At 39.4% G+C, this 20709-nt stretch overlaps 2 protein-coding genes across 5 annotated transcripts in view; one reads left to right on the forward strand and one right to left on the reverse strand.

The window, feature by feature from the left end:
• Positions 1 to 10519, forward strand: part of ace (angiotensin I converting enzyme (peptidyl-dipeptidase A) 1) — a 30231-nt gene extending 19712 nt beyond the window's left edge. For all 4 annotated transcript variants that reach the window (XM_082543428.1, XM_082543429.1, XM_082543430.1 and 1 more), the window contains exons 6-25: positions 97 to 194; positions 354 to 523; positions 609 to 832; positions 1116 to 1260; positions 1530 to 1628; positions 2624 to 2746; positions 2847 to 3052; positions 3189 to 3325; positions 3684 to 3842; positions 4218 to 4305; positions 4470 to 4613; positions 5861 to 6052; positions 6457 to 6554; positions 6680 to 6852; positions 7469 to 7692; positions 7784 to 7928; positions 8029 to 8127; positions 8330 to 8452; positions 8612 to 8796; positions 9516 to 10519. In XM_082543428.1, coding sequence (XP_082399554.1) covers positions 97 to 194; positions 354 to 523; positions 609 to 832; positions 1116 to 1260; positions 1530 to 1628; positions 2624 to 2746; positions 2847 to 3052; positions 3189 to 3325; positions 3684 to 3842; positions 4218 to 4305; positions 4470 to 4613; positions 5861 to 6052; positions 6457 to 6554; positions 6680 to 6852; positions 7469 to 7692; positions 7784 to 7928; positions 8029 to 8127; positions 8330 to 8452; positions 8612 to 8796; positions 9516 to 9718 — 3035 coding nt within the window. In that variant the 3' untranslated portion in view covers positions 9719 to 10519. The remainder of the gene's footprint in view (positions 1 to 96; positions 195 to 353; positions 524 to 608; positions 833 to 1115; positions 1261 to 1529; positions 1629 to 2623; positions 2747 to 2846; positions 3053 to 3188; positions 3326 to 3683; positions 3843 to 4217; positions 4306 to 4469; positions 4614 to 5860; positions 6053 to 6456; positions 6555 to 6679; positions 6853 to 7468; positions 7693 to 7783; positions 7929 to 8028; positions 8128 to 8329; positions 8453 to 8611; positions 8797 to 9515) is intronic.
• A 961-nt stretch (positions 10520 to 11480) lies between these two features.
• itga3b (integrin, alpha 3b) overlaps positions 11481 to 20709 on the reverse strand; it is a 30367-nt gene continuing 21138 nt past the window's right edge. The window contains exons 10-26 of the mRNA XM_082543431.1: positions 20498 to 20584; positions 20334 to 20401; positions 20025 to 20167; positions 19714 to 19860; positions 19485 to 19585; positions 17536 to 17704; positions 17281 to 17355; positions 17107 to 17186; positions 16842 to 16919; positions 16337 to 16451; positions 15888 to 16064; positions 13924 to 14058; positions 13538 to 13651; positions 13021 to 13119; positions 12818 to 12943; positions 12586 to 12738; positions 11481 to 11595 (exon numbers count right to left, since the gene is read on the reverse strand). Of these exons, the coding sequence (XP_082399557.1) occupies positions 12628 to 12738; positions 12818 to 12943; positions 13021 to 13119; positions 13538 to 13651; positions 13924 to 14058; positions 15888 to 16064; positions 16337 to 16451; positions 16842 to 16919; positions 17107 to 17186; positions 17281 to 17355; positions 17536 to 17704; positions 19485 to 19585; positions 19714 to 19860; positions 20025 to 20167; positions 20334 to 20401; positions 20498 to 20584 (1825 nt within the window). The 3' untranslated portion in view covers positions 11481 to 11595; positions 12586 to 12627. The remainder of the gene's footprint in view (positions 11596 to 12585; positions 12739 to 12817; positions 12944 to 13020; positions 13120 to 13537; positions 13652 to 13923; positions 14059 to 15887; positions 16065 to 16336; positions 16452 to 16841; positions 16920 to 17106; positions 17187 to 17280; positions 17356 to 17535; positions 17705 to 19484; positions 19586 to 19713; positions 19861 to 20024; positions 20168 to 20333; positions 20402 to 20497; positions 20585 to 20709) is intronic.

Here is a 20709-nt window from a genome sequence, read left to right on the forward strand (position 1 = left end):
CATGCTGCAGCAGGCATTTCCTACAGTGCTTGTGAGTGGTCCACAACACAGTAAGTCAGAACTGTTGCTTAAGTGTGTTTTCCTCCTCACCCCCAGGAAATATGTGGGCCCAGACCTGGAACAACATTTATGATATGATGATCCCATTTCCTGACAAACCTAACATTGATGTGACTGATGAAATGGTCAGACAAGTAAGTAGGACGGGAAGCTTTTATGGAACTAGATTAGGTTAAAGGAGGAGGGGAAAGAACGTTCTCTGGTTCTTCCAGACCATCAAGCTTTCACTGCAATTCAAATAATTTTGTCAAACAGCATTAATTGCGACTAGCCTGATTGTTTCCACTTCGCAGGGCTATAACGCCACACACATGTTTCGTGTGGCCGAGGAGTTCTTCACCTCTCTGGGTTTGGAGAGGATGCCTGAGGAGTTCTGGGAGGGATCCATGCTGGTTAAGCCTCAGGGTCGAGAGGTGGTGTGCCACGCGTCTGCCTGGGACTTTTACAATCGCAAGGACTTCAGGTGAAATGAATTTTAGTTGTGCTTCACATATTTTTCATTGCTAATAAAACATAAAATTCTATTCACATTGCATTCCCTATTTAAGAATTAAGCAGTGCACCACAGTCACGATGGAACAGCTCTTCACTGTACACCATGAGATGGGACATATTCAGTATTACCTGCAGTACAAGGACAAGCCTATGGGCTTCCGCAGTGGAGCCAACCCTGGTTTTCACGAGGCTATCGGTGATGTTTTGTCCCTTTCGGTTTCTACGCCCAAGCATCTGGAAACCATTAATCTTCTGGAATCTGTGACATCTGACATCGGTAATAGCATGAACACAGAAATAAAACCTTTCCATACCACCAACATCCCTTCTGGTGGGCTTCAGTACCATAACTAAGAAGGCTTCCGTATAAGGGCATCTTTTAGAAGCAACACTGCAACACTGTGTAATTTATCCCCAAGACTCTAATACCAGAAGTGTAATAAAATCCCGATTTTTATACACTCAGACAACTGAGATGAATTCTTATATCAATATCTTTCTTATCCTATTTGTTTGTTTGTTTGTCTGGTTTTACTAAATGACGCTTTGTGTTTCTCTAGAAACTGACACCAACTACCTGCTAAAAATGGCTCTGGAGAAGATAGCCTTCCTTCCCTTTGGCTACCTTATTGACCTCTGGAGATGGGATGTCTTTAGTGGAAAGACCCCTCCGGAGCGTTACAATGCTGACTGGTGGTATCTCAGGTAGGAGGTTATGCACAGAAACTGTTGTACAAGTTAAAAGAATTGCTTGTGAAATATGTTTGGACAGAATGGTTTTCTTGATAAGCCTATAGTCGAGTAACAAAAGGCATCTTTGGGTGCTAGGCAACCAGCATAGACTCAAGAAAGTTAGTGCTTTATTCATCTTGGAGGGAAACGATTGCCAATTACAATGACTGACATGTGACAAACTGGTAATTATTAGAGCAGGGGTCTTGCTGGATTAACCTGTCTCTTATTTCTTTTAACAGAACAAAATATCAAGGCATCTGCCCACCCACCAGGCGTACAGAGGAGCACTTTGATGCTGGGGCAAAATACCACATCCCTGGGAACACGCCGTACATCAGGTAAGCATCCTGTGATGGAGACGATTGATTGGATTATTGATATTTTCAGGACAGCCATCTGTAAAGCACGATAGAGGCTCTGTCATGGTTTGGGGCTGGATTTCAGCCAGTCTGACAAGGAGATCTTGTCAGTATTATTGGAATTATGAAATCTTTAATCCACCGTGTAATATTATGTTATAGATTTGCAATGACTTACATTTTCAGCATGACAGTGATCCCAAACACACTGCCAGTACATTAAAAGTGTACCGGGATAGAAAAAAACCACAACATGGAACAAGATCAGTCATGGATCGGCCTCCCCAGAGTCCGGACATGAACATTATTGAAGCAGAGTAGGATCATCTATACAGAGAACAGAACAAAAGGCGGCCAACATCCAAAAAGGAGCTTTGAATGTCTCTCAAGAAGAAGTTTGGAGAACTATTCCTGAAGACTTCTGTGTTCAGGCTGTGTTGAAGAATAAAGACGATCATATTAAATATTGACTTTCATTGTTCGAATCACACAAACTATGTTTTTGCCTTGTGTGCTGCATTTCCATGTGTGCAGACTTTGCACAGTACTGTATTAGTGCCTTAATAATAGGTATTGTGTGAAGGGCAACTCTGTGGCTGAAGTAAAGGCAGTGAACATGCAACAATGCCTGACAAGCTGAAAGTATGGTATTGTGTGCGGCACTTTCTTGCGGTTTTAAAACAATACTAGGGCCTACAATAGCAGGAAATGTAGCAGAAGCTGGGGTGGTATGAGAAAATCCTCTGACTCCATCTGGTTTCATTTAGGAGATGGAAATAAAAATCACAGACACAGTTACTTTAACAGAAAAAGATTGCAGAGCTTTCATATGTGTGGCCTCAAACACATAATTTACATAATTCGTATCCTCTAAATAGTCATTATTTTCTGTCATTTAATTTTTTTTTCTTTTACCTTGTTTGGTATACGACCTTCATTTGCAAAAGTTAAAGCTTTTCTTTTCCCCCCTGCAGATATTTTGTCAGTTTCATCCTTCAGTTCCAGTTTCATGAAAAACTTTGCGAAGCAGCCAAGCACACAGGTCCCTTGCACACATGTGACATCTACCGGTCTGCGGAGGCGGGAGCCATTTTAAAGTGAGCTGATTATACCTTCAAGTTAAATACCAGGATTATAATTAATGGCTTATGAAGGAAAAAATAAAGATGCAATGCAATTTCACTCTTATCCCTCCAGGAAAGTCCTTCAGGCCGGCTCATCTGAAAGCTGGCCAGTTGTGCTCCAGGATGCTATAGGCACTAATAAATTAAATGCCAGCTCACTCATGAAGTACTTTGAGCCAATTATTGAGTGGTTGAACAAGCAAAATGTGAATGAGACGTTGGGATGGCCAGACTTCAACTGGGTCCCACCTATGCCTGAAGGCTACCCAGAAGATATCGGTAAGTTACCGGATTGAGCACAACAAAGATTATTTACATCTTATAAATGTCATCACAAGTGGCAGCATTAGAAACATATGAAACATTAGTTCGGTGACTTATTTTTAACTGACTTTCTTTTTTCCTGTTTACACAGACAAGAACACAGATGAACTTGATGCGCAGAAGCTTCTGGAAGAGTACAACAGTACAGCTGAGGTGGTATGGAATGCATACACTGAGGCCTCCTGGAAGTACAACACCGACATCAATGAAGCCAATAAGCAGGCAATGGTGAGGCCCACTGACCAACCAGCTCAAAGGAGATTACCTTAACCATGCTCAAGCACCAGCTCTGCTCATAGTTTTGCTGAATCAATAAAATGAATTTTCTTGATCAAACTGTGTCAATGAATCAATAACTGATTGAGTTAATGTGTCACTAATAAATGCATGTGTGCATGATTCTAATTACCTACACACTGGTCCATCCATCCATCCATCCATCTGTCCATCCATCCATCCATCCATCCATCCATCCATCCATCCATCCATCCATCCATCCATCCATCCATCCATCCATCCTGCTTTCATTGGCATATAATGAAAATTGTTTAATATAAAATAAATGCTATTCATTATTCTTCCTTAGCTTGAAAAGAACCTGGAGATGTCAGCACACACCTTGAAGTATGGACTGCAGGCCCGTCAATACGACACCACTGACTTCCAAGATGGCTCGGTCAAACGCATCATTAAAAAACTCAGTGACATCGAGAGGGCTGCGCTCCCCTCTGCAGAACTGGAAGAGGTGTGAAGGAAATTCCTGTGTGAGAGTATTCAGAGCTGCTTGCTTGATGTTTAAAACACCTCTAAGTGTTCCTCAACAACGATGGACATGCAAAAGGGAGGGAGAATATAAGCTACCGCAATCAGAGACTATACATGAAATATATTTAAAGGAATGTCTCTTTGTTTTGACCCCACTTGCACCAATGTGAATATGTTGGCATTGTTTTAGGAAGGTGCAAATAACCCTACTCTATTCTAAAAGAAATGCATTTATCTGATGAGGTCTTGGCTCCAGAGCAGCTGTAGAAATCTGTCAGATACATTTAATAAATGTCACAACCTGCTAATAATTTCACTTGAATCAAAAGTAGTTTTTTTTTTTTTACCTTTTTAGTACAATACGCTCCTGTCCAACATGGAGACCAAGTACAGCGTGGCTGAGGTCTGCAGAGAGAATAATGAATGCCTCCCTCTGGATCCAGGTATGACTATGGAAAAAATGCTGCAGATTGACTTCCAGATAAATAATGGCTTTTGGTAGCTGATACACATGATAAGGCTAAATAGTACAATTATTATCACACTGCCTTAGAGAGTATACAGTGAGCAAAGTTTGCATGATGAAATATTTTAAAATCTGTTTCAGATCTCCAGAAGATCATGGCAGAGTCCAGGGATTACGATGAGCTGCTATTTGCCTGGAAAGGATGGCGAGATGCTGCTGGCAAAGTACTCCGTCAGGATTATAAGAGATATGTTGAACTGGCCAACAAAGCTGCCACACTAAATGGTATGACATTTAAATGTAATTTTACTCCTACTGTGAGATTCTTCATTAATCTGTCCTGCTGGAAAACTTTCAAAAGTTTGGCCTTGATGGAGACAGCAGTTATAGAACAGATTTTTTTTCAGATGCATGGCAGTCAAAGTGTGGTTAATATAAATAAGTGGAGTCAAGGAACTGCTTTAGTCAGTCCATCATATTTATACTCACCAGATACTTTGTTAGGTTCCGAGTTCAACCCCCTTTTGCATTCAGAGCTGCCTCCTCGGCAGAGATTCAACAAAGTGCTAGAAACATTCCTCAGAGAGGCATTTCACCCAGAGAACTGCTGCTTTTATTCTCTATAAAACTCAGAGATGGTTGTGTGGGAAATATCCAGTAGGTCAGCAGTTTCATAAATACTACAACATTGAAAACTCACTCATATCACCTCTCTTCTTCATTTAGATGCTCAGTTTAAACTTAAACAGGCCGTCTTGATCATGTCTTTATGAACTGCTGCCATATGACTGGCTGATGTGATTAAGCGCTTGCATTAATGAGCAGCTGAACAAGTGTGTCTAACAAAGTGTGTGTGTACATATACAGTATCTCCAAAGTGACAGAGCTGTGTGTACACACAGGGTATTTGGCTGATGGTATATCTAAACAATGAGGACATATAAGGATTTGCAGTAAAACTGTCGCACACAGATTCATATTTTATCAAGACCAGGAGTTAAATCATTTGCTCCACAGCACTTATCCTCAGCCAGAGTCCTAAGCTTCATCACACCCAAGGTTTTTCTTTTTCTTTACCTAAAAGTTTTAAAATTTTAAACAATTTGTCTTTTAAAAAATTGTCCTCTCATGGAATTTTATCAAAGAGATTTTTCCATTTTGCAGTGACACAGCAGAATGTATTATCACACCAGGCGGCTGACATTATATAGTAATAAAAACACACTTTATCTTATATAGAGTTTAAGATTACACATTACTTGTCAGTGTTTAGGAAATGAAGACCTAATAAAAAGATATCTGCTATACAGTCAGCAGATTTGAACTATATATACTGTTAATTATTTACTAAAAATTGTTGGATTATGCAACATGCTAGGTGAATGTTTTACTCTCAAATAAACAGCAGCCTTTTTCTGACACCCCAGTAATATGAAATAAATCACTTCTCCAAATCAAAACACTTTACATGATGATGTTTAAAGTATTCCTCTGATTAGTATTAAGGTGTTTCTCTCTGGCATTCTCTGTAGGTCACTCTGATAATGGAGCTTTCTGGCGTTCCCTGTATGAAACGCCTACCTTTGAAGAAGATCTGGAGACTCTGTGGAAGGAGCTGGAGCCACTCTATCTAAACTTGCATGCTTATGTTCGAAGGGGTCTATACAATAAGTATGGCTCCAACTATATCAACCTAAAGGGGCCTATTCCTGCTCATTTACTTGGTAAGTAATGCGATTTGACTGCACTCGAGGCTCTATGTGGACTTCAGATATTTAGTTTTTTTGATGATAGCAAGGTCACAGGACAGAACCACTTTTCAGCCAGCGTTTCACTTTGGAATCCCAAGTATTCTAACACTATAGACACAACTCTCCTTTTATGTCTGAGAGTAGCCCCTTCATATTCTGTCGTTGACTGTAGAAGCGTTTGGATTTAGCCAAGATTTAATTTGCTTTCAGGGGCATCAAGCGTGAGATTGTGTGTGACAGTTCCACATGGTCAGGGATTGGAGCGACTCACAGTCCTAAATCCCACTTGGTTAAACACTGGCACAGCCGATGACCTTCTACCTGACTTCTTAAGACTAAAAATATGGAACATGAGTACTGTTTTTTCTCTTTTTCAGGCAACATGTGGGCACAGACGTGGTCTGGCATAATGGATTTGGTCATACCCTACCCAGACGCTACACAGGTTGACGCCACCCCAGCCATGGTGCAGCAGGTGAATCGATGCATGAACCAGCCGTTGCTTTAAAGCCATTACTGCACACTTCCAAATCCAAGGAAGCATGCAGAAAACATATGCAAGCATCTTTTCTTACAGTCTTTCTCATTTCTCTCACTCAGGGATGGGATGCCATCAGAATGTTTCAGGAATCTGACAAATTTTTCACCTCACTTGGTTTGGAGCCAATGCCGCCGGAATTCTGGAACAAATCTATGCTGGAGAAGCCGTCTGATGGACGCCAGGTGGTGTGCCACGCCTCTGCGTGGGACTTCTATAACCGAAAAGACTTCAGGTTGAGCCTAACCTTTTTCCCCTTCAAGCTAGAATCAAGAGACACGTAGCAGCCTGGAAGCCTTACCAAAATCTTACAGAATATCAGTAAAATCTCAGAATCTTTATATGATACTTAACAAAGGCACTCCCTGAAGAAGCCTGATAATGAAATGGGATGGCATGTACGAAAAACTTTTATAGTCTTCTTCTTTTCACGCATGTTCAGCTAATGTAAGAGCCTCATTTGCTTTCTGTTCACTAATATGGTTGGTTTAGAATCAGCAACTGCCCTAACATGCTGCTCCACTGTGGCATCCACCTCAAATCTTCTCCAACCCTTGATCATTTCTAATATAATTTCCAAACTGTTGGAGATTATATTATATGTCTCCTTCCTGTTGGGCTGCCACAGTTTGTCCTCAAAGAAAAACTATTGGCTCTGAGAAGGCAAAGATAGGCATGGCTAAGTAAAAGGGTATTTTTGTATTACTTTGGATATTGTTTTAGCAGAACATATAAACTATATATGTTTACTATGTCTATTATTAGTATTATTTGTGTGAGGTGGAGTCATGAGTTTGTCTTTGAAACATTTTCATAATTTGCTCTAATGATTTCTTTGGTTGCTTCTCCAGGATCAAGCAGTGCACTGTTGTCACAATGGATGACCTGATCACCGTGCACCACGAGATGGGCCACATTCAGTATTTCCTGCAGTACAAAAACCAGCCCGTGTCCTTCCGTGACGGAGCCAACCCCGGCTTTCATGAGGCCATTGGAGATGTACTTGCCTTGTCTGTGTCGACACCCAAACATCTGCAGAGCATCGGCCTCCTGGACAAGGTTGAGAACAACTATGGTGAGTGATGTTTGCAACAAAAGCAAAATCTTTGAATGCATGTTGCTGTATTACAGCATATGATTTTGGCATTGATAAACACCTCATTTAGAGAGTGACATCAACTTCCTGATGAGCATTGCACTTGACAAGATTGCCTTCCTACCTTTCGGCTACCTGATGGACCAATGGAGGTGGAAGGTGTTTGATGGACGCATCCCACACACCGAGTACAATAAAGAATGGTGGAACCTCAGGTAAAGTTTATATCACAGAAATTGCATTTATTGCATTCATAGATGATGATTCACTAAGGAATTATAACAAGCATGCATGCCTCTTTTCTTTGTATTGCAGATTGAAGTACCAGGGATTGTGCCCACCTGTAACACGCACTGAGGAGGACTTTGACCCAGGTGCAAAGTTCCACATCCCAGCTAACGTTCCCTACGTCAGGTAAGGCTTTCTGATTCTCAAGAACAAACGCATGTGATATTTTATCACCGATAAGTGATAAATGATTCCATACTCATCACCTCATCATGATTGATAAGATAAATATGCTGTGGAACACAACACGATCTTACTATTGTGCAGTAGCACAACTGTACACTGAGCATAGTGCTGACCCTACTTTTTTTTTATCATCTTCAATCAGGTATTTTGTCAGCTTCGTCATCCAGTTTCAGTTCCACAAAGCTCTGTGTAATGCTGCCAAGCATAATGGACCTTTATACACTTGTGACATCTACCAATCCAAAGAAGCTGGAAAGCTCTTAGGGTTAGTACGCACACTTACACACACGCAAGTGGAGATGCTCATATGTATGCTATTTTTTTGTTTTCAGCACTGGCAGTTTAATTGTTTATCCGAGACATCCTTATTAGTTATCCTAGTCTTCTCTGACCTTCTCTCTAACCTTTCTATTGCTGTTTTCAGTGATGTAATGAAGCTGGGCTTCAGCAAGCCCTGGCCTGAGGCTATGGCTATGATCACTGGCGAGTCCAAAATGAGTGCCCAGCCACTCATGGAGTACTTCCAACCTCTCATTGAATGGCTTGAGAAGGAGAACAGCAAGAACAATGATGTTCGCGGGTGGCCAGATTACGACTGGAAGCCTTTTAGTATGTTAACAGAAACACATACATGTATTCACTCATCAAAACTTTGCTAATAAGTTTTCCATAGTCAAGGCCAAACGTTTCTGAACACCTACTCTGAAAAAAAAAGAAACACACATGGGAATTCTTTGTGTGTGTGTTTCTCCTCTGCTGCAGCTGAAATGAATCTCCTACTCATTTTGTTTTACAATGCACACACTCTGACTGAATTGATAAAAACATTACTAAGAAAGTGAAAGAAAGGCCCTGGTAGGGATAGTGGAGAAAAGTGAACGCATCTCTTATTGGAGAGATTAAATTATGAAACCAATAACTAGATGCAAAACTAAATTAATTAGTATGGAAATGATTTTTAATGCTTTTTAAAAGTATTAATTTCATTATTATCTTTCATTATTATTATCTGAAACTAGTACCGACACAGAAATGTTGTTACACATGTGCATTGTTACTCACAGAACAACAGCAGTTTTCTAATTAAGACATATCAACCTGCGCCACCTCTTGGTATGAAGAGGAATAGCTCCTGTAAATACCTAGCTACTGCTGGGCCTCTTGTTGAAGCAGCTTTTACTGATCTCTGTAGATGGAAACGTTTCTTCCCCATTGCTTTCCAAAATAAGCACAAGAAGAAGCCATTTGAAAATAACTGCACACGTACCCTTTATGTTTTAATTGCTGAGTGAAAAACAACCATTTAAACATGTTTGTATCCCCAACAGGTGAATCTCCAACAGGTGAAGCTAAAACAGTGGATTTCCTGGGTTTAAATGTGAACAGGTCGGCTGCCACAGTCGGCCAGTGGATCCTGTTGGCCCTCGGCATGCTGCTATTGGTGGTCACCATCCTTATGGCCTACATGTACAGGAAGGCAAGAAAGCCTGAAAAGTCCTTGTCTACTATGGAGCTGAAGCAAAAAGATTAGCCATGTTTGAAGACTGAACGACGAGAGTGAAGCCTGACTTACTGTAGCTGGCACAATACCAACCTCAATGTGAACATCAGTGTTTTTTGTGTACTGCACAACATCTGAACAAATTTGCTCCTCATGTTTTGTCTGCCTACCAAGTTTTGCATATTTATTGTATACACAAAAACACAAAATTCCTTACTTGCCTATGCAAAAGAACACATGCAATTTGTTTTTGTAATTTATTTGTAAGCTTTGATGTTAAAGAAGGAAGAGTTTTAAAATGAAAAAATGAAAATTTGTAAAGTCATTCATTGTGTAAGTGTTTCTGAATATTTGATTTTTTTCTAATAAGTTGAATCCTCAGCATTTCTACAATAAAGACATTAAATATTTATTCTGCCTCTGGAGACGTGACATGAATGAATTACAAAAGTTATTAAAAACAATTTCATTACAATAAAAAAAATGCACAGTAACATAAAAAAGGCAACACCACACGATGAAAAAAAAAAAGAGCTTGTGCACTGTTTTCAGCCCTTCCCTCTTTACTCACAGAGTCAATACAACCTCTTTAGTGGCTACAGTTGCACAACAGAACACAGTACCTGCAGGCTCTCAGGTAACACAGACTGGAGCAGTAAAGCAACACTTAGTCTCATCAGAGACTGTTTAATAACAGGCTTATAACAGCAGTCTATCATTACAGGTTTACCTTAACGGGGGCCACAGAGGCCTAGAAACAATCCAAGAGAAGGCTTACTGTCTTTTAAAAATACAAAGCTCAGTGACAGTGAGAAAACAAATTAATTAAAACAGTCAATTTAACGCAACTTGTTACTATATACAATTTATACGTACCTATGTATACTGGATCGTAAAGTCTCCACAAAGACATCATCCTACTAAACTAATCCAGTGTTGTGACTCCCTGTATGACATTCTTTAGATATGTATGTTAATGTATTAGCCTAAGATGATGTAATAAATAATACTCCCTGACTAAATCAACACACAGCTATTGCTTTTCAACTTGTTACAAACCTGCTTTCGGCGTACACTGCTGTGGAATTCAATGCAGGAAATTACAGTGCATCCGCTGGGGCTGTTTATGCATTTGAGGCTAGCGCCAAAACCATTCCAACGCAAAGTCAGGGTACATAAGAGAGCGGCTGCTGGTCATTATGTTCTAAGTGTAGGGGTTGAAAATGATCTATAAATCAGCTTATCTTGAATTAAATCCCTAACAGAGTCACTGACTCCTGACCACAAAGTGATAGAAGCAGAAAGGACATTTACAATCACAGATTAGATATATACACTCAGATTAGATATGGAAATAGGCACGGTGTGAAACAGCACAACAAATGACCAGCAACATTTCTCAGAAATTTTAGGGAAAAAAAAGATATAAAAAAATACACATACAGAAAAAAAAATTCAGTACATTAGCTCCTACAACACAATCAAAACCAGTTACTTTTGTATGCGACACAGCTTCTAATGTACAAAGTACATGCACATTCACAAGCGCTTAACAAGTTACAATCTCTGGAACAAAATGTTCAGTGTATTGCACAAAAAAAGAGTCTATAAAAAATAAAACCATTAAAAAAAATGAATGCACTATCCACAGTTGGTCCATGTTGGTCCACGTGGCTCAGTCTAGCCCAGGGTTTTTTGGCCTCTTGACACTGAGCAGTTCAGGGTTTAAAACAAAGGCCTCAGTAGTAGTAATGCTGCATCTCTGTCCAACTTGTGATCCAATACTTTTTCTGTGGCTCCTCGGGCTGAAACCCCAGATTGAACTGATAACGCTCAGCCCTGCGAATTTTCACTCCCTGGTGTTTTGGCATTATTCTGTAGTAGATGGCTCGCTTGAAGAAGCCAAGCTAGCAGGAAAAAAAAAGAAAGGAAGAAGGTGACATTAAAAAGTTTGAGAGCTGAGTTTTTTAATGGCTTAAGAAGAAGATTTAGGATTTAGAAGCTGAGTAGATTCACGCTGACAGAGACAGAAATACGCACTACCCTGCTGATTAAGGGAGGATTCACATATGTGTGTTCCTTTAAGGTATATCCTCTTATACAGATACCTCGGAAGTCAGATGTCAATCCTTGGGAGTGATGTCACTTCCAAGGTGACTGCATTCCAGTTGTAAAGTTGGAAAAGCACGTAAAAAATGTTTTTGTTCTGCTTCTTAGCAGTAGAGCCATTCATTCATTTATTTAACCAGTCATAAATACACAACGGTGGCAGCAGAGATCAAATGTTTTACATTTTTGCTACTGTTTTTCTTCACTGCCACCATCTTGTCAAGTTAGGGTTGGCTACTTTGGTGTGTGTTCCAGATGAAAATTCTAACTGGGAACTCTGAAATTCCGTCTTCCAACTTAATCTGGAATGCACTAAGAGTTGCTGGTGCAATCATCGATGTGGCATCAACCAATCAGTCCCAAGGCGAGCTAACAGAGCTTGAATGAGCATTTAAACAAGCTAGCTGTCTGTTAGCTCTCTTTGTTCATATGCTACATGGTGATTATTTATAGCAAGCATAAATGTCACCAGTTTCAAGCCAAACAAAAAGCTGTGCAAGCAACTTCCATCTCTCTTAATAACATTATTATTTTTATTATTATAACATTATTTTTCTCAAGTATTCAGCAAAAGCAGCGCAAGGAAAGCCAGGCAGTGTATATATGTATATGTGAATCCTCCCCAAGATGGAAAAGAAGCAGTGAAAAAAAGTTAGCCATACAGAGATCAACAGTGCAGTGTTAGCCTGCAAGGAAAGCAGTCGAAGTGGTTAGTTGAATCACACCCCAAGCTCGGTGCTGTCACTGACAGCATCTACAGAAAAATCCTTTCAAAGGGGTGTTTTTACCCAAAAGCCCCAATGGTGTATGCTGTTGGGAGACATGGGGCCTCAGTAGTCCTCAGTTAGCCTCTCTGTCTCAGAGGGCTGGATCTTCATCTCAGCCTTCTGGGCCTTGGCCTCATACATCTCCCTCCTGCTGGCTCTCTGGAAGAAGCCACACTGGAGGAAGGCGCATGAATTCTGGGGTTAGACTAAGGTGTCAAAACAGAGGTTAAAGCTCAATAAAACACAATCTCACCTTCCATAGTATAAGAATGATGATTCCTAGCAGTGCAATTCCTGCTACAGCTGCAGAGATGATGATCCACAGGGGAAGCTCATAGGGCGTCTCCACCCTTTCCTCTGGTTCTATTTGTACTTTGAACTACAAGAAAAGTGAAGAACGTAATATATTATCATATCATAAGCATCATTTTAATTCCTGCCATCATCATCACATACCAAGGCCGTCTGACTCTCCATCTTGATGTTTGATTGATTATTAATAAGCTTCAGTGTGGCTTGGCCTTTAACTTCAACTACAAATGCATCAGAATAGTCCTGTAGGCACACACAGACACAACATCAGAACATTTTCCCAAATGTCAGGGCATAAACAGTAAAATAGGATTGTTATTTCAATCTGCACTTATTTATATTTGGTCATATAGCTCTTTTCTAGAATAAACTCCTTCCACATGTGTACAAGGAAAGCATGAGTGGGTAGGAAGCACCTTCCTGCCCTTCTATTTGCACACATGGAAATCCTGAGGCACGGACATGCCAGAGAACACAGACAGCAGATATCACAGTGATCAAGAGAGACACAGCATGAATAGAAGACAACGTGTTTAAGTGTGAAGAAGCTTACACAGCACCTTGCCAAGTGAGTTTTTGGCCTACCAGATCTAACAGCACACTTGATATATAATTAAAAAATCTCCATGAATCTACAATATATATTAGCTGGGGAGCTCACCTCTAACATTGTACTATTCCACAACCGGGATCGGACATAAATTGTGGCTGAATTCGAAACATTGAGCAGCGGGCAGGTAAACGTCACACACTTTGCTGTCCCCTTGGAGCAATCCTTTAACAGGCCATAAGAAAGAAACTCTATTAGAGAGTGAACAGATACTGACAGTTAAGACTAGATTTAAAAAGAAAAATCCTATTATCTACAATGGATGACTCAATTTGTATATTAAATGTTAATGCTACTGACGTTGGTATTTGCCACAGTGTGAGGTTGTCAGTCCACTTATTTTGAAAGATATTAAATTCTGTACACAAGACTCCTCACATACAAATGTCACACATATACGCATGATTATGTTAAGGGAATATAAAGCTAGGACTTACCAACTGGTACCTCTTTTTGGGAGTAGAAGACAGTGTGACTGCTGCCTGTGGCTCAATAATATTTGAATGGGTCACGTCATTCTCACCTTCAACTCTAATCTGTCGCTTAGTACGCTTAGGTCTTCTCTCTGACAACTGCAAGATGGGAGAAAAAAAAGAAGAAAGAAAAAGGAAGAAAAAAGAGGAAACAGAGGAGACAGAGACATTACATCAGAGGGTTAATTACTGGTTTGATAAAGACATTATTACATTTTTCTCAGAATAGCATTGTCATTTCAGCTGTCTATATATAGGCTGCATACACTATGGCTTTCTATTTTGGGGCTTTGTGAGGTCTGTGTGTGGCGACAGATGTTTTTTTCCAAAATGTATTTCTGAACAGTGGTTTGGCATTAAGACCATTTTCACACCACTTTTCTAAAATTGACATTTATTCACACTGCGCTGACTTGAGTTCATGCTGACATCGGCTTGAGCAACACTCGTAACAAGTTGATGACCCACCTAGCTTAATGAATTCATGCTAATGAATTTCTCAAAGGTTGATATTTGAGAAATTGTATTTAGAGGTAAGGTTCATGGGTTTAAAATATATCTCACAGTTTATGGTTCAGTACCTGATGTTTGTTTAAAAAATGTAATGATAAGCCTTGGCTGTACTTTCTGTTTAGTGCTAATGAGTAAAAGCTAGCATGCTAATGTGCTAAATAAAGATGGTAAGTGAATTAAACATAAGCACTTTAGCTTATTTGGATGCTGATGGAATTTAACTCAGAGTATATGTCATATATTTACCTTTAAACTGCTGTTTAATTCTCTGCGTCTTTTGACACTGCCAAAGAGACTATGGAGTCCTCCTTGTTTAGATACCGCAGTCGTTGGTCAAACTATTCTTGACACTGTCACTTCTGTTCTAAACTGAAACCTAAACAATGGCTGAATGAAACTGTTCGCAGTGTCAGATGAGACCGCAGGAAAACAGAACATCAATAGCAAAAGGTAAAGTACAACTTTTTTTTGATATTCTTAAGGAAAACTTCACGTTGTTATCAAAGACCTGTAAAAGCTGAAAAAAACCAAGCAGATAATATTTTTAACAACTGTCACAGACGCTTAGTGAAATTAACTCTTTGATTAAAATCCCTCAACTTACTTAACTCATGACATGTTTCAACGAGGTACATCGTTTTTTTTTGGGTTTTTTTCAGTTTCAGTGATTGCTATGTGGAGTTCCCCAAGGTTCGATTCTGGGGCCAGGCTTGTTTTTTTACCTTTACAATTTACCCCTAGGATCCATTTTAAAAAGACATGGCAGTTCTTTACACTTTTATATTGATGATCATCAAATTTACCTACCCTAAAAAGGTCTTTAAAAAACACAGAGTGTTTCAGGGACATCAAACCCCTTGATGGCTCTATATTTTTAAATATTCAATGACAGAAAAACTGAGGTTGTGATACTTAAACCCAGTGATGCTGGCATTGCCTCAAAATTGGGCTCTGTGGAACCTTATATTAAACCCACTGTAATCAACTTTGGAGTTCAAGTGAACTGTGATTTTAAACTGGATAAACATATATCCATAAATATACAGCTTTATCCATCGTCAGATCACTTAGTGATTTTGAGAGTTATAGAAGTGTTTATTTGTATGTAAAGCGTATATATTTTAATTATGTTCTTACTGTGTGAAATTAATATTTTTGGTCAGTTTTTTAATGTGTTTTATAAATAAGGTTGCATCAGACTGAACTGGATTGAAAGTACAGCTAGCCTCTCTGTATGGCTTCACAGAGAGGCTAGCACAGATGTTGACTCATTTTTATGTGACGCTCAAGTTTTTGAATGTCTTAAAAGTTTGATTTGTGTATTTTTTGTTGCTGTTAAGTTTTTGTTTTTGGTCTTACTCTGGGTCATCTTCACAGATATCACACGTTTCAAAAAGTGTTAAAAAGAACCTTACAGTTAGGTTAAGCATGTTGACCACATTCCCAGGAGGTTTACACTCCGTTTCAGAATCCCCCTGAACAACAAGCTTCGTCAGGTACAGCAACCACTTGCCGTTTGCTACCTCACAGGGCCACTCAAACTCCACAGCCAGGGTTGCTATGTCTTGCAGCGATTGTCCCATTGTGTTCATCTAGAGGTGGAAGCAGTCAGAAACATTAAAAATAGAAGTGAAATACATCAGATGGTATGAAATAACAACATGGTGACTGTAACTCCTAAACAGTATCCACCCCTGCTCACACTTAAACCACAAACCATGGCTGACACAACAATCCACAGCCGACGCAATATTAAACTTCTGAAGTGCTGGCTTCAAAGACAGGGTGGGGATGATGGAAATGTGGGTGAGTAACACACATTATAGATACAATGTACAATCTCTGAGTGGTGAAGATGACTCACAGTAAAGGTGAACTCCACCAGACTGCCCACGTCACTTGTGTTGACCATGGCTGACTCGCCCATCACTGTCCCACCAAACTTTACTGTTTCCACCTGTGACTTTTCACTGGATAAGCTAAAAGACAGATATGTTTCACACAGTGTAAGTAAACAAACTGTAAGGAGGGTAATATGATGCACTGACCATTTTATTTATCTACCCTTTATGTACAACAGGGGTTCTCAGATTTTTTGATGACCGAGTACCGATTTAGGGAGATGGTTGATGGAAGGAAGGAAAGAACCCTCCCCCAAAAAACCACATAAAAAAACCTAAAAGTCCTCTAGGGGCACGGGAGACATGCCTAACCTAACAGATGTATAAGAAATATAGTAAATGCAATGCATATACTTCCCATGATGCCTGTGATTGCTCTCAGTAATCAGGTGGTTTATGTGCTAAATACCTGCATTACTTTGAATTTGAAATACAGTATGTCATGAAACATTTGCGATTGGGACTTACAAGCTGAAGACTGGATTAATGGTGTTTTCAATCAGCAAGGCCATAGGAACAGGCGTTAGGTCACTCTGCTCACTAAGACTGGAGAAATTACAACAGTGTGCATTATCTTAAAACAGCTTAAGAATTTAAACTTCATTAAAAAAATGCAAAAAGCAGAAAATGAACTTAATTATTATACACAACAGTATTATATTGACTTGTTTTCCCTGTTTAGTATTAAGCAGGAACAAAATACAATGTGCAACCAACATTATAAAGTCCTTACGTTGACAACAGCAGCTGACACTCAATCTTTCGTGTGTGTAGGGTGATTCCTGAGGTCTCAAACTTGAGCAGGAAAGACACCTATTAATAAAGCAATGCAAGCACATGAGAACTGTTGCAAACCCAACTGTCCAGTAGAAAAAGATAAAAATAATTGTCACCTGTTCAAACCTACCTTTTCGTTTCTGCTAATTGGATTCCCCACCTCACAAATGACTGTATCAAGAAGAGTGCACTCAACTTTGTTATTCTAAACACAGAAGAAATAAACAGAATTAGTTTTAATTTTTAAGGAACTGACATGACCAGCGATGTGGCTAAACATGACCAAACCAAACCAATACAGTGTGCATCTTGTAAGAAGAGTAGCATTAAAAAACAAAGGAGATTTAAATAAAAATGGGCATCTTCTGCCCTCCAGTGGACCTACCAAAGAACTGACACTGGCATATTTCAGCACATCAGGGATAGTGACATTGAGCACGACTCTGTGGGCGTCTTCAGCTAGCTTCCCTTCAGATTGATAGTTGGTAACGTTTACCGAGAGCCCTATTTTCTTTATGGAGCTGTTGAACTGGAGCACTTGAACTTTGTCCTGACTGTAGAGGGACAACATGTATTAGCTTTGTTATTTAATGATTATTTTGCTTGACTAACACATTCATGACATAGCAATAACAAAAATAAACAACAAATATGGCTAACGATGGCTAAAGTGCTAAAATGGACCTTTCCAATGGGAGTCCATAAGCAAGGGGGAACCCTCACAATTTCACACATTTCACATTTCACTTTGTTTTCTTTGTGCTAAGCTAATGGTAAGCTGGTACTGGTGGTAGCTTCATATGCATTATATATATACTAGAGATGGCACGATACCACTTTTTTATGTCCGATACCGATACCGATATCATAAATTTGGATATCTGCCGATACCGATATGAATCCGATATAGTGTTTTTTAATCAACAAAACTGTTTTTTAAAATATCTTGCTGCATTTTGCAAGTCTGCAAGTTCATACTCAAGTTTAAAACAACAACTACACTAAAGCTATTCTGTTATACCTGTATACAAAAAAAATATTTCATAGTTCAGCAATACTGATCAATCTAATAAACTTAGACCTACACCATCCTCCCTATTCTGGTATTTTAAAGAGTACTTAGCGTAAATATTAAGCAACCTAACTAATAGGGTTCCAACTCCCAGCAACAACAAAAATAAATAAATAAAAAATAGGGAACCACCCCTCACGCTCCACCTCATGATGCTTAATCGACGTAATCAACCTTAATTTGATGCAGTGTGAAAAAAAATGCACAGAAATCAATTATTTTTCAAGAAATATTAAATAGATTCAACATCTTTCTTCAACAAAATTGCAGACTGCACAGATGGTACCTTCCCAAAGGAAAAAGTACTATAGCTTACTAGGGTATATATATTAGACTTAATAGTCACTATATACAGTAATTGACTTCTATTCATTTTACATCAAATTAAAACTTTGGGTGTCAGATAATTATTTATTAAAAGCTAGACATTTTAAATGAGAATAAGAAAGAAAAGTATGTCTTTGTGCCCCCTTTTCCCAGTTAATGCCCTATCGGCCCCCCTGGCTAAACTTTGCTAGATCCGCCCCTGCACAGTTACCAGCGTCAGCTACGTAGAAAAAGATCCTGGTGTAGAAAGTAATATTAAATAAATTCTAACAACAGCTTATCAAGCTTAAACGTGCTGCTGTTGTTCAGCCGCTGGTTTCCTCTTTCTGGTGCAAAGTGGGCCAAAAACAAAGACGGACTCGCGACAGAAAAGCCGATCAGCTGATCATTTAAGCAGTTTCACGATTGAAGTAGCAGCCGGAGAGCGAGAGGCAGTCGCTCGTTAAGCTTAACGCAGGAATGCTTTACAAACATTCAGAGATGGACTTACACACTTGCTTTACTTCTCTCGGGGATAACTTTGTCGGAGATGAAATGCCAGGTTGCTAGCGAAGCTCCACATGCTATCCAGACCACCGACAGGTCCGGCATGCCACAGCCGCTCTATCACGTGATGCATACTGCTCCGACATGCTAACGTTCTGAGGTGAGTTACGGCGTGTTGCAAGTTTTGTGAGGTGGTTTCGTGATATTTAATGGATCGGATTACATTTTTTATTTTTCTCCGATATCCGATCCAGTCATTTAGGTCAGTATCGGACCGATACCGATACGTAATATCGGATCGGTCCATCTCTAATATATACATGAGCACTGCAACAATCTTCTAACCTAACTGAGCAAGCTAACTAGTGTATTTTAACCTTTAAAAGTCAGCTTTGTGTCTATACATGAATGACTCAAAGGATGCTTGGTTGCTCACTATATAAATTTACCTGGGATAAGGCTTTTCTTCATTTTCTTCAACAAACTTTGCTGTTAGTTGCAGGTTACTGGTACATTTGTTGTCTGAGCCACACGCCTTTTGAAAGTGAATCTGCAGGAAATAGAATAAGCAACATCATATCAAATCTTACAAGGGGACACTGGACCGTACCATTTCTTTACCATCTCCAAGTTACTGAAAAGGAAACTTGTAAATGAAGTGCATGCAAGACTCCATACCTCAGTCCTTCGGCTGGATTTCTGCTCTGGGCTCAAAATTGGGAAGAAGTCCAGGTTCTGTGGGGCTCGTCTGGCTCTAGGTATTGGTTCGTATAGTGAGAAGTTGAGGAAAAAGACCACTGGTTCCAGTTTGTCCCTCACAGGTTCCTGTGAATTAATTAAAGAGTTTCTTTTTGCTTGTCTCAATAAGCACAGGACTATCAGGTAGCCGCAGTTTATTTGTTCTCTCCAGTCACTCAGCAAGATGATCATTTGCAAATAACACAAACACAGTCAATACAACATCTGCAATAGTTGCGTTGCGCACTTACAACTACAAACAGCTTGAGAGTTTCACACGCAGTTTTGGAAGATGTCATGGTCAGGTTGCCAGTGTAAGTGTTGATGTCATTCTGAAAACGAACACGAGAGCTTCCTCTTCTCTCCCTGTCGGCCTCTACTATATACGTCACCACTTTACAGAGTGAAAACAAACAGAAAAGATTAAAGCAAGCTCATGCAGTAAATATATATATATATTTTTTTCCTTACAATACAAAGAATTTCCATGGTGATGCACTTGTTTGTAAGTTGGAAACACTGTTCATTTGAAAAAGAAAATTGAACACGGAAAAACTTACTGACAGGTTTCTTGAAATTTGTATTTCCGGTGCTTAGAGTGAAAGACATGCACAGAGTAGCTGTAATGCTGTGAAGCACAAAGAGAAAGAGAAGAAGAACTGAGACCTGATAAAACACTCAATAAGCCAGTTTCAGAATGACATAAATTTAGGAGACATCTCACCATGGTTTATCTCCAGAGCACATTTTATCGTCCACAATCTTAGGCTCGACAGTGAAGTCTTGGGTTAAGTGCACAACCGGTCGAGCTCTTATTTAAAAAGCAAAACAGAACAAAACAAATTAATTAATCATTATAATAATAATAATAATAATATGAGAAATAACTCCATGAATACTGAAAAATAATAGATGTCATAAAAATAGTTTGTCGTA

This window comes from Aulonocara stuartgranti, assembly GCF_965226115.1.
Source record: "Aulonocara stuartgranti genome assembly, chromosome: 8".
NCBI classification, from domain to species: Eukaryota; Metazoa; Chordata; class Actinopteri; order Cichliformes; family Cichlidae; genus Aulonocara; species Aulonocara stuartgranti.